Source organism: Geotrypetes seraphini, chromosome 10, assembly GCF_902459505.1.
Source record: "Geotrypetes seraphini chromosome 10, aGeoSer1.1, whole genome shotgun sequence".
In the NCBI taxonomy this organism is placed as follows: Eukaryota; Metazoa; Chordata; class Amphibia; order Gymnophiona; family Dermophiidae; genus Geotrypetes; species Geotrypetes seraphini.
Window position 1 is genome coordinate 121,699,850 of NC_047093.1, and position 25,221 is coordinate 121,725,070.

Sequence of the window (25,221 nt, forward strand, 5' to 3'; positions counted from 1 at the left end):
TGGAGACTGAAACAAAACTGTGGAATAGTACATAAGAGATACCTTCCCCTATTCCTATCAGTCTGCCTAATAGCCAAGCAGAACTAAGAACTGGAAACAGAATAAACAATACTCCAAACAGGAGTAATAACTAACATACCCAAATGCTGTTGGAAAATGCAGAGGAGAGATACCAGAAGGAAAATGTCCCCACAGCTCGCCAGCTAAGCCAGCCGAGCCACAGCCGCTGTTCTTCAATTCTCCCTGGCCCTAGAAAAAAAACTAGAACCCGCAGCAAAAAACAAAACTGCCCACGCAACAGCCCCAACAACACAACAACAGACAAAGTGGGGACCTCTACTAGTCTGGAAAAGCTAAAAGAAAGTAAATTAGCAGGTAAGAACCTAATTTCTCCTTAGACTGCTTTGTTACTCAACTAAAATTACTTGCCATTAAGTTTTCAAGGACCAATCGCATCAAAGAATGATGTCTGTCTGGGCGGTTATATCCTTACGCACACAGACACTCATAACATTGACAGACTCTTGCGTATGTGATGCACATGCCATCTGTTCTAGTTTATACTTTTGAAGGGAATTTTTTAAAATAGACTAAAATTCTGGAATCTCTCAGTTTGAGACTTCAACTGCGGCATCTGAGGTCCTTTTTTCCTCTCTTCAAATAAATATACTGCGCTGTAGTTCCTTCTATCACCATTTAGATACAGTACAGTTTATGGTTTTGTCTTCTCTGTTTGTTTCCTGCCTTGCTGAAGTGGGATTGCAATGTCCGACCCCTTTGCTCTTTCTCTAGGCTTGCTACCCAATGATCGACAGTTTGCTGCTAGCATCAGAGAGGATTGGTGACCTGGTGCAGTGTGTAGACTGTGTGATGGCATACGACACCCCCGTTCTTCAGGTAAGAGAGGACTGCAGAAACTGCTCAGCATGTCGAGTGCATCTGGGATAGAATGAGAGGGAGGAGAGAGATTGGCTACATCTGACTGCACATCTCATTCTTGCAGGAGTGTCTGGATGCGTTCAGCCGGGCTGCTGCTAGTGACTTTGGCTGCCTGGTGGCACAAGGGAAAGTAGTGGTGGCAACAGAGAAATGGTGGCGACTTGCAGCTCAGGAAGTGATGCTGCTCACCTGGCTGGTGGCTTCACTGGCACCACACTCGTCAAGGGATTATCCGGTGTACCTTCCCCACGGCAGCCCTACAGTAAGAGATTAAACCGGAGAGAGTTCGGCTGTCTCCACTGCATTCTTCACATGCTAGTGTTCTCATTTTCTGCTAGAATCGGGAAAACCCCAATATCACAATGATCCACTGGTGATGTCTAACTTTTGACATCGCAGTCAGATGCCTGGAGTGGGGCGGAGAGGCTGTGTTCAGTCATGCAAACCCTGGAAGGAGGAGATGGGGCAGTGGTAGTGGCAGCAGGCTCGGTTCAACACAAGCTATTGTCGTTCCATCCATGGCTTTCTTTTGAAATGTGGCCTGTTTGCTGGGTAAATCTTTAGTCCAAATCCCTACAGCTACTATTTTTACTTTGACTGAACCAGGTGAAATGGTTCTCATCTAGGTTATGTGAAAAATGTGTGAGAAGGGAGTGGGAATGTTCAGGGTTTAGTCTGTCATAGGGTTATCGGATTTTCCGGAACTAAAATCCGGATCCATGGCCCCACCCCCTCACTTGTCAGGAGAGTATCTGCACGTGCGCTGGTTTGCCACGATGTCATTGCGTTGCAGGCGCAGATGCCTTCCCAACGTCACTCCTAGCTGGAAATCCAGACGTATGGTAACCCTAGTCTGCCACACAGAATCTTTCTCCTTGTGAAGTACCCAGAGCATAGCTCAGGGGCTGCAGAAGGAAGAGAGAGTGAGTGTACACACAATTTACATTGTTAATCATGAGAAGGTCATTTTGCATGTGAAAGCTTGAACATTTGCAGTTCTTCAAACCTTTTTCTTATCACCATCACCCATTGAGATGAAAATAAGTCTCCATACAACAAGTAATAATCTAATATAATAAAATGCTAGGCCGCGCATGCGCACTTCCTCTGCGTGCGCCGGTTTTCTGTGAGCTGTAGCGACCCGCAGATAGGAGTGCACATGTGCTGCTTAGGGTTCTGTTTTTCCGTCTGGCCTGCTCCCTGCTGCTCCTTGCCATATTGTATTTTTTAGTTGAAAGACGCAGCGGTGGCTCCTTTCACGATCCCCGCCTGCGTCGGACTTCCGACGCAGGTGGGGATCATGAGATGAGCCACCGCCGCGTCTTTCAACTAAAAAAAAAAATACGGCAAGGCGAGCTGGAAGCAGACAAGACCAGACCGAAGCTCCCAATTGAACTGCCAGTTGGCCGGCTCCCTTGCCAGAGTTATTTTTTCAGTTTAAAGGTGCCGCTGTGGCTCCTGTCACCAGACGCACCTGCTTCAGAAAATACTTCTAATGCAGGCGGGGATCGTTAGAAGAGCCGCCGTGGCACCTTTAAACTGAAAAATAACTCCGGCAAGGGAGTCGGCAAGATCACCACGGCAGCCGCTCCCCCCTCCCGCCCTCTCGGGCTACTCTCCGGGAGCAGGCGAGTGAAGCCCGGTACTTCCGGGTAGCTAAGGGGCGTGCCCAGGGTCTGGGTGGAGAAGCCGATGGAGCCGCTCGCGCACATTACCGCAGGTTAAAGCGCCCCGGGAAAGACCTGAAAGCGACAGGGAGCAGCCACCCCCAACACAAAGATGCCAGCAGAAATGGAACAGGGCTGGATTTTCAAGGTCTGCTTGACTTGAAGCATTTATTTCTCAATAACAATGTTCTCAGCTTTTTTGAAGTTCACAAATGTAACTATTGCAGACTGCTTGGTGGGGGGGGGGGAGGAAGGGAGGCCTACTGCTGGACAGGGGGAACAGGAAAATGTGCTGATGGACAGGGGGGAGGTAAAACAAAGGGAGAAGGGCTGCTTCTGGATAAGGGGAGCAGTGAAGGGGTGGTGGTGGACACAGGGGAGATAAAAGGAAGGGATAATGGACAGGGGGAGCATGCTAGGGGTGGTGGTGGACAGCCAAAAGAAAGACAGAAATACAGAAAGTGGCTAAGGAGACAGAGAGAGAAATAAATAAAGACAGACACACATATATATTCTAGCACCCATTAATGTAACGGCCTATTCAGTGAGGGTCTGGGCAGGGAGAGCGACAGAAAGAAAAAAGAAAGAAAGAAAGAAAGCGGGAGGGAGAAAGAAAGATAGAAGGAGAGACAGAAAGAAAAAAGATAAACGGGGCAGGGAGAGAGACAGAATGAAAGAAAGGAAGAAAGAGACAGGGGGGCAGGAGAAAGACAGACAGACATCTATTCTAGCACCCGTTAATGTAACGGGCTTAAACACTAGTAATAATAATAATAACTATTTTTCTATACCACCATAGTCAAACGACTTCTAGGCAGTTCACATTGAAAGAAGGCTGGACATTCAGCGAATTACAGATGTGTGAAGGGAATGTTGCAGAAGAAAGGATTGAAGGGGAGGGAATGTAAGAGGGGATGCAAATACAATCAGAAAACATGGTGAAGGGGCTTTTAGAACATTTATATTTCATTCTTAGGTGCTGACAGGCTACCTTGCCTTTTTATCTACTATTCCCAGATCCCTCACAGACTCCTCACCTTCCAGCTGGTCCCTGGGGTGCATGTTTGTATGCTTTGTGGCCCGACTCCCTCTCTTCACAAAGTGGAGACCGAGGTTGGTACTAGTGCGCCTGGATCTACTGGGTTATTGGTTGTATTTTCCTTTGCCAGCACATCTGTGATGCTTCTGGGTTATTCTTTTGTGCAGTTGGTGGAGGTGTTTTGGAAGCCCCTGCTGGAGCCAGTGAAAGCCTGCTTGCGAGTACAGCGACGATCTTTCCCGGCATCCATTCCTCTGCACCAGGGAGTTCTGGGGTAATATAGATGCCAATGTTTTCTGGAGCTCTTCAGAGTCTCCCCTGTCTTTTCACAGTCCATGCTACTGTCTCATTCTGTTTTAGGCTCTTATTAATTAAACGAGATCAGAACCGGCTCTTGTTCACGGTGCAGGCTCAGTCGGTGGAAAAGCCACCAAGAGACGGTAAGCTCACGGGCGTAGGATGTTGCGTTCTGAGCCTTTTCTATCTACTTTCAAGAAACTACTTAAAACTCATTTTATTAAGGAAACTTTTGCATGGATATGTGAATGGTGGTGGTTTTGGTGCATCAGAGCTATGAGGTTTCCTGTTTCTTTTCCTCTGTCCTATATGTAACTATGTATGAGTTCCTTTTCTAAATGTTATATTGATGTGTTCTGTTTGTACTCTGCCTCTAGGGCAGGGGTGTCAAACTCAATCACATAAGGGGCCGAAATCTAAAACATAGGCTAAGTCGCGGGACAAAATTTTTATTAAGATACTTAGGGGTCCTTTTGTTAAGGTACGCTAACCAATTTAGCACATGCTAAATACGCACCTTTTTTTTTTTTTAATTAATCTTTATTAATTTTCAAATCAGTAAAAAGTGCAGCACACTATACATATATGAACCATTGCAGTAAACACTTATTTTCAATCAATAAAATTACACAAAGACTTCTATTCTTTCCGATCTTGTTAAGGTGCAGTTAGTGACATTCATGTCCTCATAAATATTTACAAGGACTCACGTTGTTGATCTTCAAGGGTTTTGATACCCTGATTTTCAGGATATCCAAAGTGAACATTCAGCCTCTGTATTTGCATATATTTGCATTTATATTAGTCACAACTTCTTCATATATTAAAACTTCTTCTTTCCATTTCGATCCATCAAAGGAACCAACTGAAAAAGATGAGGATGAGGTGGATGAAGGAAATATCCTCCTGAATTCTGTCTCAGAATTTAATTCCTCTCCATATCCTGGAACGGGTGCTTTCCTTGTAGCAGTGACGAACTTTACCTATGGCCTCCAGTTCTGACCTAATACTTCATTGGATGCAATCTGCCTTGCAGAATAGGGCTATTACAGTGGTATGATGAGACCACGAGAGAGTATTTGTGCTGCTCGCGCAATCATAAATGACAGCGCTAAATCATGCAGTGCATTGCATATTAGGCAGGTCAAGCCAAATTTGACTACGTCCTTCAGCCACTCTTTACCATGCCAACAATAGTCTCACTATTCTGTTGTGTCGGGTGTCGATGAGCAGAGGTTTAAACATTCCAGCAACAATGATCGGCATAAGATTTGCTTTTGCAAGCAACGGACCAGATCCATGCAACACACTGCTCGTGAGGTCCATCCCTCAGAGATTAACTCCAGAAATGTTGAATAAGAAGAATCATAGAGGATTAGATATTTGAAGCTGGTTTGAAATTCAGTAACGAATTTGTCAAGGATGTTTGGAGATAAGATGAAAGAATGTATAGGAATAATTTGACTTTCTCTGTTAGAGCAAGAGGGAAGTGGTTCAATTATAGCATTTGATGTAGGAACTTTGAGTGCATGGATTAATGATATGTGGAGTAGTTTTGTTGGTTGGTCTGGGAGGCGTTATATAAGTTTTATTTTAGGAAGGCAAAGCCTCAGTACATAAATCTGCTTAAGTAGATTCCTGTAGATTCAGGGTTCATGGGGCGTGGCTTGGAGCCACAGTAAGATGGTCGGGTGATAGCGCAGCTCCTCCTTAGCAGGTTAATGATTTTAAAATAAAAGCTATAAAATATAAAATTTTCAACTGAAACAGCGCTTTCTGTTGGCATAATGGCATCGTTGAAACAATTGAAGGGAGAGGTGGCTGGTACAAGCGGAGGATATGCTAAGAGATCAAAAACGGAACGATGACCCCTTCAAAAGCTCCGTTGCCGGGAGAGGACAGATGCGATATTGTGACTGAACTCAGGCAGATTAAAGAAATTGTTTTAAATAACTCCAGAAAGATACAAGAAGCCATAGATGAAGTGGCTAACCTTACGAGACGAATGGCAGTTATGGATATTAAGGTGGACCAGCTGGAAAAAAGAATTGAGGTAAATGAAGCAGAAATTCGGCAGTTAAAGCCGGATAAAAAGTTAATTGAGAGCCTTTCAAGGGACCTTGAAGATTGCATTAACCGGAGCAAACGGAATAATTTGAGGATAATTGGTCTGCCGGAAGGCATAGAAAAAAATGATCTGGTCTCATTTTTGGAGAACTTTTTACCTAAGATCTTGCCGCTGAAATTCAAATATCCTATGGAATTTGAAAGAGCCCATAGAATCCCGACTCGAAGAGCAGATAGACAGCTAGGACCGCGTCCTTTGATCTTCAAGTTATTAAGATATCAGCAGATTGCAGAGATTCTTAGGCTAGCAAAAGAAAATCTGAATTTAAAGTGTCAGGATTCAAAAATTTACATTGTGCCTGACTTTGCCAAGGCTACGGCACAGAAAAGGAAAAAACTGTTGGATCTGAAGCCAAAATTGAAGAGTCTTGGTGTTAGATACACACCTAACTCTTTAATCTCTCCACTGTAGTTCCTCTCTCATCTTTCTTCCTGTAAACCGTGCCGAGCTCCGCATTCGTGGAGATGGTGCGGTATATAAACCCAAGGTTTAGTTTAGTTTAGTTTAGATATGGGCTGATATATCCAGCCATAATGAGAGTCACATATGACAACAAGACTAAATTTTGAAGACCCGGTGAAATTAAATGAGTTTTTGGAAAACTGTGAACGCCCGATGTCTATGTTATTTACTTTAGATATAAATATTTTGATGAATGAATGCATGAAGTCCTTTTGAATGAACATTCTAAACGGTCAGGGTCATTTGATACAGATGGCGGCATTCTCTCTTTGCTGCGGATAGACAGCAACTCTGAATCATAAAGATATTATTCACAAAATATATGATTCAATTAATTGGGCTGAATTGCTTAAGTTTATTCTAATGAGATGGATTGTTATGGAAAGATAGAAGTGCATATGGAACTGAATTCCTCACAATAAAATCAATGCTGGTGACTTAGTAATTGTGATGGTCAGTCATGTGTAATAGTGACATCAACTTTTGACACCAGGAAGTAAATCGGTTAAAGGAAACAGAGTATGGTAACTTATTAAGTAACCAGACAATTATAATTCTCAAAATAAGTGACTCTTCTGTGAATGGACTTAAAGAATTTTAAATGCATTGAATCGGCTGTGTTTTTTGAGATTCAGGAAAGAATGGATACTAAAGATGGCTTTACATATCAAGTTCCTGGATTTTGGCGGAGTGGAGTGGGATTTGTATGCTGATCATATTCTGGTTTATACTTGATTTGCTATGTTCCTGAAAGACCGGCTGGAGTGGTAATGCATAATATGATGCTCTTGGGATTTAGTGATATAGAATGGGCATCATAACAAAGTTGCTCGCCTGAACTACAGCTATTGTATATGAAGAGTGTGAGTTACTTATATTGCTGATGAAGATTGGTATGGCATTGAGAATTCGCATTTAACATTAGTATACAGTTTTAATATGCACAAAAAAAAATTTCTGTGCAGACTATTAGTTCAATCTGATAGTCAGATTGAGACAGAGAGGATTAAATTTTGTAAGCGGAATTGACATTATACTATTTTCTGTAGTAAATATGGAAGTTTAAGGACATCGAAGTGGAAGTAGAAAGATGGATGAGATGTTAAAAATTAGAATTTTAAGTAATTAATCTCAATGTAATAGAAAATTTATATAATAACTAGTTGTTTAGCCCGTTACATTAACGGGTGCTAGCAGCCCTTCTCCCTTACTTTTACCTCCTCCCTGTCCAGCAGCACCCCCACCCATTCCCTGCTCCCCCTATATAGCAGTAGCCCTTTTCCTTTTATTTCCCCCTGTTCAGCATCACCCCATTTCCAGCTCCCCATATCCAGCAGTAGCTATTCTCCTTTGCAGGAGCCCTTCTCCCTTCCTTTTATCCCCCCCCTCCCGGTCTAGCAGTACCTCTTCCCTGCTTCCCCTATCCAGCAGTAGGCCTCCCTTCCTGTTACCTCCCCCCCTGTCCAGAATCACCTCTTCCCCGCTCCTCCTGTACTGCAGCACCCCCTTACCTGCTCCCCCTGTCCAGTCCGGTGATCTCCAGCCAACAGGATGGCTCCTGCAGGGAGTCTAGTTCCTGTCCGGTCCGCACCAGGCGTGCGAGCCTGCTCCGCCCCCTCCCGACCTGCTGGGAGTATTTGAATTAGACCCGACGGTTCCTGTTGAGGGAAGCACTCCTCACCGGACTCAGCGGTGAACTCCAGCCATCGGGCCGACATCCGCCTTGGTTTTTGTTTTTTTTTTAGTTGAAAAATGCGGCGGTGGCTCCTCTCATGATCCCCGCCTGCGTCGGAAGTCCAACGCAGGCGGGGATCGTGAGATTAGCCACCGCCGCGTCTTTCAAAGAATCGTAAGCCGCGCATGCACACTTCCTATGTGTCAAATGCAGGGCTCACGTGACAGTGGATCGCAGGCGCTCCTCTTGCTCTCTGGCTGGTGTTAACGTCTGGGGCATTTTTTATTGTTATGTGTAATCAAGGCAGAGATGAGAAGTGGCTCGAGCCGACGCGCTTCTGCTGGGGACTCGTACAGTCCAGTCCTTCTGGAGAGTGTAGGGCAGTGGGGCCGTAGTAAGAGCGGGGCATGCTGCAGTCTTGGCGGCCACGGACATACGGATCATGGAAGCACGCCGATAAGACTGCGCATGCGCCGCCTACGGTTTTATTATATAGATACTATTGATTGCTTCTTTTGTGAGTAGGGGGATAATATTGTATTAATTTTTATGAACTACTCTATGTGGGATCTTTGAATTCTATGTTAAACCTTATCAAAAATTAAATGATATGAATTTATTAATGGTTAAAAATTTTGCTCAATCAGGAAACTTATAGTTTCTTTGGTTTATCAAGAACTAAAGTATACAGCTTAGCTAGTATTATTGCTATTTTTGTTCATATTTTATTATTACATAATAAGAAGATGAATTTGAGTAGAAGTTATTTTATTGATATGAATGTTAGTAGTTGATGTGTATTCATTATGAATTTGAATATAAGTATTAATTTATGGGGAATTTTTGGTTGAATAATTTGGTTATTAATTTTATGATGGTATGGGAAGGTTATATGTTATATGGGATTTGGTAATTAATGAGTGGGTAATTTCCAATTAAATTGAGTTGGATTAATTTGGATATTCCTAATAGTTTTAACTATGGTCTTTTAGTTTTTTATATGAGAAAATTGTATTAATATAGGAAAATTTGGGCTTGTATTGGGTAAAATGGATTAGAATTCTCAAAGAATTAATTTTTAGATCTGTCAGATTTATTAGATATAATTTGGGTGGATTAAATTTTGATAGCTTATTATTTTTAAGGAATATGATGTAAAATTATTGACCTGTAGGAGTTTCTTGTCACCTGATTCCACATGTGTGTATCCAAGTTTTCACTTTTATTCAGGGGGGTTGGGTGGTGGTAGGGGGGGTGGAAGGTGGGCTGTGGGAGAGGGGGGATGTGTTTTCTTAGATTTCAAATTTGGGGGAAGTGTAAATTTAGTTTGGTTTCAATATAATTTTATTTATTGGAAGATTTATGGAAGTATATAATTTATATATTTGTATAATGGTCCTTAAAATATTTTCGTTAAATGTAAATTGTCTAAACCACAGGTGTCAAAGTCGGTCCTCGAGGGCCAGAATCCAGTCGGGTTTTCAGGATTTCCCCAATGAATCTGCATGAGATCTATTTGCATGCACTGCTTTCAATGCATATTCATTGGGGAAATCCAGAAAACCCGACTGGATTCCGGCCCTCGAGGAGGGACTTTGACACCCCTGGTCTAAACCATCCTATTAAGAGGAAAAAAACGCTCTTATTTTTAAAGCATCAGAATGCGGATATTTGTTACATCCAAGAGACACATCTGATGCTGAAGAGTCCAAAAAGCTGGAGGGTAATTGGGTGAAACATTTCTCCCCTGCGGTGGAGAAAAAGGCTGGAGTTGCTATTTTGATTAGAAAAAAATGTAATGCAATGTTTAATATGATAGCTGCTGATCCTTTAGGAAGATGGTTGCATGTTAACATGAGTTTAGGTAATACTACTTTGGCGCTTTTCAATGTATATGCCCCTAATTCGAACAAAATAGAGTTTTTTAGTCTCTACAACAATTGGTTTTGCCACTGGCTGTTTCTAATTTAGTAGTGGTGGGAGATTTTAATGCTGTTATGGATCCTTTATTGGATAAAAAACCTAGTAAAATTATAAAGTCATTAGGTTTAGATAATTTTGTACAATCTTCTAATTTAAAAGATATATGGCGTATTCTTCATTTTAATGATCGAGAGTTTTCTTTTTGTTCCCATGTTCATAAATCTTTTTCAAGAATAGATTATGTTTTTATTTCGGATCATTTAATAAATCAGGTAACACAAGCTTCCATTGATCCAATTATTCTATCTGATCATGGTGGGATATGGGTTGAATTTAATGTTACTGATCAAGATAATAGTAGACCAATATGGAGATTTGATAATACATTGCTTGCAGATTCAAAATTTTGTGAAGATTTTCAACTAAAAATTAACAAATATTTTCAAATTAATAGTACAGAGGAAATCTCTAAGGAAACTTTATGGGATGCTTTTAAGGCAACCATGAGAGGGCAAATTATTTCATATTCAGCTTATGTTAAGAAACAAATAAAAGAGCAATTTTCTAACTTAGAAAAAGAAATTAAGGTTTTAGAGTCAAAATTGATTGATAAATGGGAACATTCCACATTACAAGCTCTTTTAAAAACTAAATGTAAGTACAATGAGGTTTCTTCTAAATTAGTAAGGAATGATATTTTTTCACAGCAAGCTCTATTATGGAAGCTCTAATAAGGCGGGAAGACTATTGGCTAATTATCTTAAAGTAAAGAAAAGGAAAACAAAAATAAGTATAATTAAAGATGAAAAAGGAGTTACATATTCTCAAATTGGTCCTATTTTAAAATAATTTTTAAATTTCTATAAAGCCCTTTATTCTTCTGAGCCTTATTTAAATAGGCTTTGAATTTTTAAATTTAATTGAGGGTCCAAAAATTCCTGATCATATAAAAAGAAGTTTAGAAGAGCCTATATCACTAAAAGAATTACAAACAGCATTGAAGTCTCTTAGAGTTGGGACCGCTCCAATTGGTGATGGTTATACTCTAGAGCGGGGGTCGGCAACCCGCGGCTCCAGAGCCGCATGCGGCTCTTTTCCACCTTTGCTGCGGCTCCGGTAGTGTGTCACGCAGGCATGCAGTTTACAAGTCCGGCGTCGCGGCGGGAAATAGCCATGCTGAGCAGCTCAGCACATACACAGATGAAAGCCTTGCTTGCTGATTGGTCCGGCGGCCCCGCCCCGCCGTGCCGCCGGACCAATCAGCAAGCAAGGCTTTCATCTGTGTAGTGCTGAGCTCACTGCTCAGCATGGCTATTTCCCGCCGCGACGCTGGACTTGTAAGGTGCATGCCTGAAAAAGAAATCATCCTGGCCGGGGTCGGTGTCATGCTCCGGAGATCTACAGCCTTCCTATCTCCCTCTCCCTTCTACCTGCTTCCGGCCACATCCCCTGCTCCGCAGCTCTCTTCGGCAACTCAGCAGCAGCGATCGACACAAGCTTCTGACGTCGGGGCCTACCCTCTGCGAGTCCCGCTTGTTTCAACTTCCTTTTTCCACAAAGGCGGGACTCGTAGAGGGAAGGCCTCGATGTCGGTAGCTTGTCTTGATCACTGCTGCTGACGAGTTGCTGAAGAGAGCCGCGGAGCAGGGGGGTGTTGCCAGGTGCAGGTAGAAGGGAGAGGGCCAGATGCAGGACTCGTGGGTGAGGGAGGAGAAGAGAGAGAGAAAGAGAGAGGGGAGGGAAACAAAAGGAAATATTTCATACTGGGCTGGGCCGGAGTGGAGGGAGGGTGGAAAGATTCTAGCTACAGGGTGCAGTAACAAAGGAAAAGGGGGGAAAGCTGAAAATGGAGATAGTGACACAAAGAAGAGAAAGGGTAAGCAGGACCTACTGAATAAGGATAGAGATACAGAGGGGACATGAAGAGGAGGTGAAATAGAGACATAGAAGTAATGCTGAAAAAGTGTGTGGGGGGAGATAAAGACATTGAAAGGGCAAATGGTGAACATGGCGTAAAGATAAGGACAGAGACAAATGAAGATTCTGAAAAAGTGGTGAGATAGGGATATAGGTGAGATGGACACAAAGAAGGGTGATGCTGGAAAATAGGTGGAATGGTAATTCTGACAGACACAGAAGGGAAATGCTGGATCAAGGAGAGATGGGGCTCAGGCTGGATGGAATGAGGAGAAATGCCTTGTTGGCCCGGAACTTCCTCTCCTACGTCAGAATTGACGTCAGGGAGCGGAATGCTGGTCAGCGCAACATTTCTGCAGGGAAAGCTTGGGACGGCGGTGGCTTGGGGGCTGTTCCCTGATTGCGGTGGCAGCAAACCGAGTGGCTTGGGGGAGGGCACGGAGACAGAAAGAAGGGGTAACAGGGAGACAGAAAGAAAAAGTTGGGGGAGAGAATGAGGTCTGGAGGAGAGGAAACATACAGGAGGCTGAAAGAAAGGAAGAAAGATTGGATGCACAGTCAGAAGAAGAAAGTGCAATCAGAGACTCATGAAATCACCAAATAGCAAAGGTAGGAAAAATGATTTTATTTTCAATTTAGTGATCCTGTATATAGCATTAAGATAAGAAACAATATATGCAGTGTTAGATTTGTTTTATAATGGTTTTGCGGCTCCAAGTTTTTTTTTCTTTTCGAAAACGGGTCCAAGTGGCTCTTTATGTCTTAAAGGTTGCAGACCCCTGCTCTAGAGTTTTATAAGTCATTTCAAATTACCCTATTACCTCATTTATTAAATTTATATCTGACCCAACTAAATAAAGGTTGTTTTACAGGTACTATGGCAGAATCATTAACTATTGTTTTGCCGAAGCCAAATAAAGATCCTACTTTGGTTTCAAATTACAGGCCTATTTCTTTAATTAATGTGGATGGGAAATTATTGGCTAAACTATTGGCTTTACGTTTGGTAAAGGCTCTTCCTTATATAATTGGTATGCACCAAACAGGATTTGTTGCTCAGAGGCACTCTTCCAATAATACTAGATTGGCTTTTCATATGTTATATCTAACCCGGCATTCTCTGTGTTCTTGGATGCAGAGAAGGCTTTTGATCGGGTAGAATGGGCCCCTATGTATCAGGATATGGAATGGTTTGGTATGGGTTCAGGATTTATACAAATGATTCAAGCGTTGTATAGCTCTCCTGTTGCTAGATTATATATTGATAATAATTTTTCTGATTCTTTCAAGTTGCAGAGGGGTTAGACAAGGTTGTCCTTTGTCTCCTTTGTTGTTTGATATAGTACTTGAACCCTTGTTATTAGCTATTCAGCAGGTAAAGGAAATACAAGGTATTCCACGTTCTGGAAAGGAATATAAAGTATCTGCTTATGCAGATGATATATTGCTTCATTTGAGGAATCCTGAGTCAACCATTCCATGTTTGCTTGATTTGATTGAGAAATTTGGGAAATTTTCAGGATATAAAATAAATTGGACTAAGTCAGAAGTTCTCCGTTTGAATGTACATTGTACAAAAGGTTTATTCAATTCATTTCCTTTTATTTGGAAGGAGGAAGGAATAAAATATTTAGGTATTTGGATAAAAAATACAATTGAAGAGACAATGAAAGTGAATGAAAAAACTTTATTACAAAAGGTAACAGAGTTATGTGAACAATGGAATCCGTTGCATCTATCTTGGTGGAGAAGAGTCCAAACTGTTAAGATGATGATATTGCCTGTTTGTTACCAAATGGGTATGATACCAGTTTTTTTCAGGAGTCTTTTTATAAAAAGTTTAATAGTATTCTGATTAAATTTATTTGGCTGGGCAAAAGTGCAAGAATTGCCTTAGTGTCCTTACAAAAGCCAATTGCGGAGGGTGGGGTAAATTTTCCAAATTTTTATAAGTACCATCAATCCTTTATTATGCGCCAGGGTATGTATTGGGTCCTCCCAGAACTCATGGAAAAGCTACCAGATTGGTTATGGTTGGAATGGCAACTCATGTTTCCCATTAGGCTTCGTCAGAAGGGCTGCGAGGTAAAATGACATTATTCGCCGATGATGCCAAACTGGGCAATGTAGTGGGCAAAAGCACAACGGACATAAATTCAATGCCCGACAACATGATGCACGACCTACTACTACTGGAGCGCTGGTCTAGGTTCTGGCAACTCAGCTTCAATGCCAAAAAATGCAAAGTCATGCACCTGGGCAGCCAAAATCCATGCAAGACTTACATCCTTAATGGTGAGATCTTAACAAGAACTGAAGCAGAATGAGACTTAGGGGTGATCATCAGTGAGAACATGAAGACTGCCAATCAAGTGGAGCAAGCTTCATCAAAGGCAAGACAAATCATAGGTTGCATACGCAGGAGTTTCGTCAGCCGTAAGCCTGAAGTCATTATGCCATTGTATAGATCCATGGTGAGGCCCCACCTGGAGTACTGTGTGCAATTCTGGAGGCCGCATTACCGTAAGGATGTGCTGAGACTTGAGTCGGTCCAGAGAATGGCCACCAGGATGGTCTCGGGACTTAAGGATCTCCCGTACGAAGAACGGCTGGATAAATTAAAGTTATACTCACTCGAGAAACGCAGAGAGAGGGGTGACATGATCGAGACATTCAAGTATCTCACAGGCCGCATCGAGGTGGAAGAAGATATCTTCTTCTTCAAGGGTCCAGCGGCAACAAGGGGGCATCCGTGGAAAATTAGGGGTGGGAAACTGCACGGGGATACCAGGAAATTCTTTTTCACTGAAAGGGTGATTGATCGCTGGAATAGTCTTCCTATACAGGTTATTGAGGCCAGCAGTGTGCCAGATTTTAAGGCCAAATGGGACAGACACGTGGGATCTATCCACAGAGAAAGATAGGGGAGGGTCTTTGGGGTGGGCAGACTGGATGGGCCGTGGCCCTTATCTGCCGTCTAGTTCTATGTTTCTATGTTTCTATCTTCTCAGTATTAAAATGTCTAGAATACGGAATAACAATAGAATATTAATGGACACATGGAAAACTTTAAGATATATTAATAATTTAACACCTCTTCCAATTCAAAAATCTACATATCAAAATATATGGCTGAACTCCAAGATCCAAATAGGCGGTTTTAAGATTGTCTGGAAGGATTGGATTAAAGCAGGTATACGAACCTTAAATGATGTTATATCTAATGATAAACTGCTGGATTTTTCACAGTTGCAACTTCAATTTGGCCTTGATAAAAAACAAAGTTATAAGTGGTTGCAACTGAAGCAGGCTATTCAGGCAGGGTTCCCTGAATGGAAATCTCTTAATAGTCAATTTAGTTTAGATTTCTTATGCTTTCAGGCAGACTTTCTGAGTCACCAGGCCGCACAGTGGTACAAATTATTATCTGGTTATTTAAATAAGAAACCAAAGACTGGACTTAGAGATATTTGGAGAATTGAGATTATGCATCTCAATGGACACGTATTTGGTCTTGGAGGATGAGATGTACAATGTCGTCTGCGTCTATGAGGCAAACATGGTTTTTCCTGTTGCATAGAGCACTCTGGACCCCTGTTCGTTTACAAAAATTGGATTGCTCTAAGTCTAATAGATGTTGGCATTGTCATCTCGAGGCTGGAACTTTAGATCATTTATTGTTTTATTGTCCATTCATTAAGGCTTTTTGGCAGTCTATTTGGGATCAAATAAATTGCTTGTTATGTAGCATTGTCATATGACACAGTTTTATTTGGCATGTCTATGAGAGCTAAATGTCAAATATCTGCTAATAATAACAAGCTTTTGTTGATATTGACGGGAGTTGCCATCCAACAAATAACATATAATTGGAAGGATTGTAAAAGACTGAATTATTGTTTCTGGTGGAATTCAGTTTGTCATGTGTATAAAATGGAAAGAGCGTTGGCAGTTCAAAAAGGTTACTATAATAAATTTAAGGATGTATGGGGACCATTATTAAATTATTATGATGAATAATTTATACTTTTCCCAATTTTATTACACATGTGGATTTGGGATGGGGGGGTTGGATTTCTACTAATAATATATATGAATGATAAGATATTATATTCATGTGGTATATTTTTTGTTGTATATGAAATTGGGAGGGGGTTGGGGTTAAATCTTTTTGTTGTATGACATTGTAGATTTTCAAGTGATGTATTCTAATTGTTTAATATTTACTGTACACTTGATGTAAATTATAAAACGAATAAAGAATTTTTTAAAAAAAGATTCAGGGTTCATAGGAGGATTTGTAAATGTAACATAATAAGATATTTTATTAATTTTAATTTTACCTATACTTCAGATAAATACGAATAATTCAATTTTAGAATTTAGAATGGGAAAGATGCTAATAGTTCCAAAAAGGTGAATTTTTAAAGGAAGTATTATATTGGTAGAAGTTAATCTATGTTTGTTTATTTATGCCTCACATATTAATTGTAACATAAGAATCAGATTCTAAATGGTTCTAAATATGCTTAGTTCTACATATGGGTTTTCATTGGATTCTGTGGAATTCATTGTGTCATATATATAAAATGGAAAGAATAATTGCTATACAAAAAGGGAATTATAACTTTAAGAAGATTTGGGGACCATTGACTACTTATTGTAATGATTAGATGCCTTTTTACATTGAAAGTATAATTATTATGGGAGGGGGGTTTATAGTTATAATATAGATTTAATCAATAATTATGAAGATAGCATATATAAGTTAACTTTTTATTATAATATCTGTGAATAGGGTGGGTGGGGGAGGGGGATAATTTATGTACTCAAGATGATAATAGAAATAATTTCAAGTGATGTGTATGAATTAATTGATGTAATATTGTACACTTGATGGAAGATGAAAAAAAATGAATAAAGAATTGGGGAAAAAAAAATAAATTGAATTAGTTTAAGAAATTGATTTAATTTAAAAATTTATTTAAAAGTTAATATAATACATTCCCCAAATGATAGATGATAGGTTTAAGTCTTATGCGGATTCAATACATTAAAATATGTTCTTTACTATAAAATATTAAATGATGTTAAGATGATATAATAATATTATTAAAATATATTAATTATAGGGTGAAATTAATTGGAATATAATTGGTTGTTTAGGTATACTAATATATGAATCTGGTTTAAAAGTTTCTGAAATGCATACGAAGTCATTAAACTGATATTATTGCATAATTTATGAATTAGAATAAGTTCTATGAAGAATGATTATAATAAGTATTTTCTTTGACTTATTTTTGAATATTGATTTAAAGAAGGTCTATGGGGAGTTTATCATTGCCTGATCTAATATGTGTGTCACCAAGTTAACACTATTAATAAAGATTTGGGGAGGGGTAGAGAAGGAAATATTTGAGATAGGAGAATTTTATGTGCAAAGTTTTAAAATATTGGAAATGGTATCTAAGTATTTTAAATTAATTACATCTGACTACTTAGAAAACAAATTATATAATGGAGATTAAACTTTTTTCATTAAATGTTAATGGCCTCAACCATTAAATAAAGAAGAAAAAAAATGCTTGCCTTTCTGAAACAACAGAATGCGGATCTATATTTCATACAGGAGACGCGCCTATCATTGGTGGAGTCACAAAAGTTGGAAGGGGGTTGGGTAAAAAAGAGTTCTTTTGCCCCTGCTCTTGGTAAAAAAAGCTGGGGTTGCTATATTAATAAATAAAAAGAATACATCTAATTTTAAATTGATTGATTCTGATCCCTTGGGAAGATGGGTACATGTAAGAATGAGCATGGGAAATAATACCCTGGATCTGGTTAATGTATATGCCTCAAATACGAATCAAAGTGAATTTTTTAAGAAATTACAAGATAAGTGTGATTTTTCTATTTTTATTTAGTGAAAGTTTTGTTCAGCACATATTTTTGCACTAGCTTATTTATAACAAACTCGATGAACGATACCTTCTCCTGCATTTCTGGATAGAAATCTTTGATGATTCACCAGAGCAGGCATCTGAGAGTTTAATTATAGACTTGAAACATTCATTGAACAAGTTTTACTCCAATACATAAAACAGCAACCGCAAGATGTTATCTCACAGTTTTGTCATACTTCATTCTGTAATCTTATCATGTTTTACAGGTCCGCAACGGGCCACCACACACTCAAACCATTTTATTGTGCAGGGCTTTATGCTCCCACTCGTCATCGGACCCGGTATTATATAATGCTATAAATATTTTGAATATTTTAAAGAAATAATTTAAACTTTTTAGGTAATATATGCTAAAAGTACTTAGCTTGTGCACCGACACTATTCAGTGGGGGGTAGAATCACCAATCGCCAACATGTTTCGTCCGTCCACTTCAAAGGGCTTTATCAAGGTTCCCACTCCCTATTGAGAAAAAGAAGACCTGAGTCTCCATAATATGTCACTCACTCTAACATATATATTTTTCAACTAAACAAAATTTAAACCCTTCAACATTACCCCTTATTTTCTTCTTACCTCTCAAACCATTAACTCCAGCCATTGTGTCAGAAACGAAAAAATTACATAAAGAATAACCCCCCCTACTATATATATGAAAAAGGAGTACAACAAAGAAATAACCCTTCCCACTACACCTTAATAAAAGGACCCCTTAGTCTTAGTAGAAGTATAGGGTTACAACCTCTCCAACCCCACGCCGGCTCTGTGATGTAAACAAAATAAATAAAAAAGACTTTTCCTCTCTCTTTTAGATCCTAGCTCACGCTTGCTGTCTAACACCAGCTCTGGCAGGATAAACATTTCAAATCTGACATATTGTAATCACAAATCAGAAAATAAAATGATTTTTTCTAGCTTTTGTTGTCTGGTCATTATTCAAATCGTGTTGGTCCCAGGCCCTGTGACAAACGTCTTATGATAACTCGCTTGCCAAGGTCTCTTGCCCATTTGTCGTTTTCGTCTTTCTCCGTGCTAACCATCCATCTTCCATCTCTGTCCTCCCCTTCTGTTTCCCTTCCCACCCCAAGAGGTCTGGAATCTTTCCTTTTCTTCGTCTCCATCCCTGCAGCTGCAGCGATGGACCCCACCATCCCCAGATCCACCATCTCTCCTTTTCTCAACTACCCTTTCATCCAGCATCTCTCCCTCCTTCCCCACCATCCCAGAGTCCACCATCTCTCCCTTTCTCTTCCCAACTACCTTCCTATCTAGTATCTCTATCCACTCCTCCACACCATCCCTTGTGTCCAACTTCTTTCCCTTTCTGTTCCTTCTCTCCCTCCATCCCATTGTCCACCATCTCTCTCCCTCTCTCTTTTTAGACCCATTATTTCTTCCCCAACCTCAGTCCAGCATATGCACGTCTCTTTGGACCCCTCCAACCCTCCCTCCATGTACTTCTACACCAGGGCCGCCCTGCCCCCCAACCCGCAAGGGCCTGCATGTTTTCCTCCTCCTTTCTAGCGTCCTCTGGCTTCTTGGTCTCACCTTCAAAGCAGCCTGCAGAAAATCGCCAGTCGGCTGTAGAGATCCTAGCAGGCTGCCGTCAACCTCTGCATCCCGTTCCCTCTTCCGCGGTCCTGCCCGTTCCTCTGATGCACGGGACTGTGGCAGAGGGCACGGGACCATGCAGAAGCTACGGCAGCCTGCTAGGATCACTACAGCCAATCGGCAATCCTCTGCAGACTGCTTTGAAGGTGAGACTGGGAAGCTGGGAGAGAGATGGTGGACAATTGAGATGGAGGGCGAGAAGGAACAGGGTACTTTCTCATGGGCCAAATTTGACACCCCTGCTCTAGGCACTTAGTCAAATTCAATAAACCTAAACCTAATGCGGATGATTTTCCTTTGGTGCTGCTTTGTTGAAAAGAGGTCTTTTATCTGCAGCTGTTTACTGAGTTTTATTTTTTTTATATGTTTAATCTGGGCTCCTTTTTCCAGGTGTTGAGCTCTCTCTTCCAGAGCGAAGATCTATCCTGCGCTCCTTCTACACGTTAGCTGTGACGCAGTACTTCTCGCCTGAGCGATCAGATGAGAGAACACGTGAGTGTCCCATGTTCTTTCAGGCTTCTCTAAGGGTGTTATTGGTGCGGCTGTGTCCAGTGCCGAAAGGTTGCTTTCACTTACCTGAACGTGGCGCACACCAATGTGTGCTCATGTTGGGATGGTAAATACATTGTAATAGGACTTTTGATTTGGAGCTGAGATTTCAGAGTCGTGCTTCAGGTGAGTTCTACTAGGACACAGTAAGTATGCTCTATTTTTAAGAGCTCAGTCACTGAAGTGCAATACAGTAGTAACATGTCTTACACTGTGGTAATATTGCTCTTTATTAAACATAACCCTGAATTTGTAACTAAGGCAGTGGAGGATGAAATTATTTACCCAGGCTCACAGAAAGTATTAGGGAAAGAAGGAGGGTTCTTAATTCCTGGGCTGTGAGATACAAAGACTGCCAGCGGAGAAAAAAAATAACAGTACTTTAAAATCACCAGACAGAGACCTTATGAGCTGGGACCAGAAAATTGGGTATCATTTAACACTAGTTACTGGAGGAATTATGGCCTTTTTTTTTTTTACCAATTCTTTATTCATTTTATCATCTTACAACAAGTGCACAATATTACATCATTAAATATTTTGACACATCCAGCTGAATGTTGACTGGAGAAATGCCACAACTAGAGGAAGAATTAAACAGAAAATAAACAAGAATATGTGACTGCAAATGATTGGCTCTGGGAAACAGGAGGAAGGGCTCTGAGAATCTGAGGTGTGTGCTGGCTCTGTACCTGCTGCTAGGGGAACTGGACATCTGTCTGACCTCTGGACCCCTTTCTCTCTCTTTCTTTCTCCGTACAGTTCCCCTTCTGGAAGAGTTTCAGGCTGGGTACTCACACAGGGCCTCAGAGTGTTACATTGCTTCCAGCAGCCACAAATGCTACGGACTACAGATGGAGCAGTGCCAGCTTTTCCTCCTCTTCCAGCCTATGGTGCCCACCTTCAGTCTCCGCCGCATAGCCAACGAAACGCTGCGGACCTTCAAGGATGCCCCTTTCTAAGGTAAGGGTCTGACAGCAGGCCCCCTTCAGAATTTACATTCAGCGCAGGTGGTACAGTTTCAGCAGAGCCGCAGTGACTTTTTCTTTAAACTAAAGCTTAATTTTATAGACCGGGTCTTCAACCAAAAAGGTGCTTGACTCGGTTTGCAATAATGTAAGTATCCACTATAATAAAACCCTTAGCGTGCATACGCACTTCAATCTCTGTGCGCCGTGATCCGTGGTGCCATGCTGCCGCATGCGCAGTAGAAGGAGCCTATGGCGATTTGCGACGCGTGCAGCGGTTTCCCCAGTGGTGGTGGCAGTTTGCGATGCGTGCAGCGGTTTCCTCAGCTGAACACGGAGACTTATCAGATAAGAGCAGGGAAGGGGTGCTGCTGGACAGGGGGAGCAGGGAAGGGGTGCTGCTGGACAGGGGGGCAGTAAAAGGAAGGGAGAAGGGCTACTGCTGGACAGGGGGAGCAGGGAAGGGGTGCTGCTGGACAGGGGGGAGGTAAAAGGAAGGGAAGAAGGGCTTCTGCTGGATAGCGGGATCAGGGAAGGAGTGCTGCTGGACAGGGGGAAAGACAGAAATAAAGACAGGCAGGGGGCAGGGAGAGAGACAGAAAGAAAGACAGACAGGGGGAGACAGAAAGAAAGAAAGAAAGACAGATGGACAGGGGGCCAGGGAGAGAGAGAGAAAGACAGACAGAAAGAAAGAAAGAAAGGGGCAGGGAGAGAGAAAGAAAGACAGACATACAGAAAGAAAGAGAAAGAAAGAAATGCCTACGTCTACACATCTATTCTAGCACCCGTTAATGTAATGGGCTAAAAAACTAGTAGTACATAAATATAGAAGAATGTAATCTATAATGGCTTAGTTTCCAAAGTGTTTAGTAAACAAGAAAGTTTTCAGAGCCTTCCGAAATAAAATGAAGGGGCCTAGACTTCTTAGTGAAAGCGGTAACTCATTCCAGAGCTCAGTTAGTTTGAAAATAAAAGAGTGGCTGAATCTCTTGAAAGTTCTATTTTTACTCCTAAGGGAAGGAGATGTAAGTTTTAATTTATTTGAATTCCTAGCGAGATGAGATCTGTGGACATTCCAATCTAAAGGAACCAAAGTAATAAAGATGCCAATGAGAATTTTAAATGCAATACAAACACACTTAAATTGAATTCTTAGATACACTGGAAGCCAATGTAATTCCTTGAGCAGTTCCTTCTTTGTGAAGTGTGTGCAGAGAGATGGAAATGTATCTTGGTCTCTGTGTGTGTCTCACTTTCTCTTTAAGTCTGGGAGTGTATCAGTGCCTTCCAAACTGCACGGGACCTTTTGCCTCCTCTTTCTTCTTTTTATACGTTCACCATTGGGGTTTCCTTGCTCAGATGACACTGCAGCACACCCTAGCGGTCTCCTGTGGTTGCTGTACAATGCCTTTTCCAAACAGTAGCAGAATTCACAACATCCAAAAGATCTAGAGAAAGTGGGCCTCCTTTCCTTGCAGCCCCTCCCGTCTTATCTGCATCTAGTGACTAGCACAAAGCCGAAGCAAAAGAATGAGCAAAACAGGAGGGTTGCTATTCTGGGGCAGACTAAGGTTTATTAAGCCCAGATATTATGCTTAACATGACCATTTATTTTTGCCTCAAAATGAGATAGGACCCTCCCCCTGGCAAAATATATAAATTCTCAAAACGGTCACATGAATTATGCTGCTTATCCTAGAAATGAACAGTGGATTTTCCCAAGTCCATCTTAATAATGGCTTTTCTTTTAGGAAATTATCCAAATCTTTTTGAAACCTTGCTAAGCTAATTCTTTTTACTACATTCTCTGGCAATTAATTCCAGAGTTTAATTATATATAGAATGAAGAAATATTTTCTACGATTTGTTTTAAATTCACTACTTAGTAGCTTCATAGTGTGTCCTCTAGTCTTTGTATTTTTGGAACAAGTAAACAATTTGTTGAGTTTATTTAGGGCAAAGAATTCCCTTTGTTAAAAACGTTAAATATAAAAATGTTTTTACAAATTCAAGCCACCTTTTCTCAAGCCGTGTTAGGGTTTTTTAAAATCTCTGGCCCCTGCCCTAAAAACTCTGACACTCATAGGAATTGTACGAGTGTCAGAGCTTTTACCGCAGTGGCTGGTGATTAAAAAAAACCCTTTTTGAAGGTTGGTGAAATCCTATTTATTTTCTAAGTTTTTTGTATCAGCATTTTAGCGATGACTGTTTTATCTAGTAATTCTGGGTTATTGGACCAGTGATTATTTTTCTTATCCCACTTTGAACCTTATTAAGGGATTTTGATTATACAGTCTAGGTGATTTGAGGATGTCTGAGTAAGGTGGCCTGTTTTTGATTTATGAACGTGGTTCTGTTTTTAGGTTTTTGGTTATTGAGTAGATATGAATGATCTGTCTTTGGTTTTGATTATGTACCTTTTTATGCATTCTAGTTACATTAGGCAGAATCAAAATGTAGTAATGAAATGAATCAGGTGTGTTCTTTACCTCTTTAGCATCCCTGTGGACCATGCCAGCACCCATGTGCACTTTAACCAAGTGGCGAGGTGCATAGCAGCTTCCCATGCCATAAGACAGGAAATATACCAACATGGAAAACTTCTGAAGCATACTGTGGCCTCTGCTGGAGTCCTCACGTGAGGCCACTGCTTATACAACATGCTGAAGACAAATTTTCAGAGCTGGCAGCCGGTCGTCCTGTCCTGCTGAGGCTTGCAGCTATTTGCATAGAATGGGTTTGCAGGATGTGTGAGACAGACGGCCCTTGCTATAGCTCTTAAAGGAGACTCAAAAGGTAGTGGGGGAAGCTCCACATGCATTGAAAAACACTTGAGCTGCACCTCACTAAAATGCATCACAAAGTGGCAGTGTCCCATTTTAGAACGCTGAAAGTCTCCCTCAAAGTTACTGCTCCTTAGGGGACTTTTTATCTGGAAAGGCTTTGAATAAAAACCCTGTTCTAAGCTTCTCTCATGTTTTCTTCCTTTGAAATGTGTTTGTATCGTACAATACCATCATAAGCAGTCATTTTCATTTAGAAGTCTAGTTGCCACTTGAGGACTGTATCACCAGCAGCCTCTGGCCTCTCTCAGGGACATAGAGATGGGGATAGAGAAGGTTCATAGAGCTCCTAATCTCACTAACCCACCTATCTCCCTGGCTGCTGCATCGAATCTTTGGGCAGCAGCAGCAGTAGCAAAAAGGCAAGTCTCCTGCTGTCGGGTTGCCCCAGAAGTCGCTTCTCTGCACAATGATCTGTTTCTTTGGGAAAAGGAAGGCAAAGAGAAGCACCGGTGGGAATTGGAAGAAGAGAGAGAAGCACCCGTGGCTAGGGAGAAATGCTACCGGTGGGAGAATGAAAAAGATGCAGGACCATTGGGAGGGGGCAAGAAGAGAAGAGCGAGATTGATTTGAGAGTGGGATACTGGAGAAATGGTAAAGGAAGACAAGATGGATGGGAGGGACAGGGCTAGAAGGTAAGATAGGGATGGAGCTTTGCTGTAGTGCTACTAGCCCTAGGTTGCACTCTACAGAGGATGGGAAATGCGTGAAGGGATGGGTGGAGTTGGTGCCAGGAGGGGCTGGGGTCTTTGTCTTCACAAATATGGTAACCCTAGACGGAGGGTTCCAAATATATTGGGTAAAAATACCCCTAATAACTGCAAGATCCACTAGTAGCTTGGGTTATGCTTAACGTGACCATTTATTTTTTTCATCAAAACGGACATTTATTAATATTCAGTCCTGCCCCCAACCCCGCCCTAGTCACACCCCCAATCCCTCCCTAGCCCCGCCCCCAATTGCTTTCATTCATTTTTCATGTACACATAATATCTTATTAATTCATAATGGTAACCATAAAATTTTAAAAAAACCACAAAGCATACTATATGCAGAGAAAATGTTAATTATCATTTATATTTGGGGGGTTTTCAAAGATGTCAAGGCAGATGACTTTAAAATATGTAATGTCACCTCAGTAACTATAGAAAAATAGACAAATATAGTACAGATATAAATTCTCAAAACAGATACATTTTGATAACTAAATTGAAAATAAAATCATTTTTCCTACCTTTGCTG

General features: G+C 41.1%; 1 protein-coding gene across 2 annotated transcripts in view; it reads left to right on the forward strand.

The window, feature by feature from the left end:
- FUZ (fuzzy planar cell polarity protein) overlaps positions 1 to 24,106 on the forward strand; it is a 30,908-nt gene extending 6,802 nt beyond the window's left edge. The window contains exons 5-12 of one of the 2 annotated variants that reach the window (XM_033961856.1): positions 793 to 897; positions 1,004 to 1,201; positions 3,624 to 3,719; positions 3,813 to 3,919; positions 4,006 to 4,085; positions 20,010 to 20,111; positions 20,931 to 21,131; positions 23,613 to 24,106. In XM_033961856.1, coding sequence (XP_033817747.1) covers positions 793 to 897; positions 1,004 to 1,201; positions 3,624 to 3,719; positions 3,813 to 3,919; positions 4,006 to 4,085; positions 20,010 to 20,111; positions 20,931 to 21,130 — 888 coding nt within the window. In that variant the 3' untranslated portion in view covers position 21,131; positions 23,613 to 24,106. The remainder of the gene's footprint in view (positions 1 to 792; positions 898 to 1,003; positions 1,202 to 3,623; positions 3,720 to 3,812; positions 3,920 to 4,005; positions 4,086 to 20,009; positions 20,112 to 20,930; positions 21,132 to 23,612) is intronic. The other variant, XM_033961855.1, reaches the window with a different exon arrangement.
- Positions 24,107 to 25,221: the final 1,115 nt, after the last annotated feature.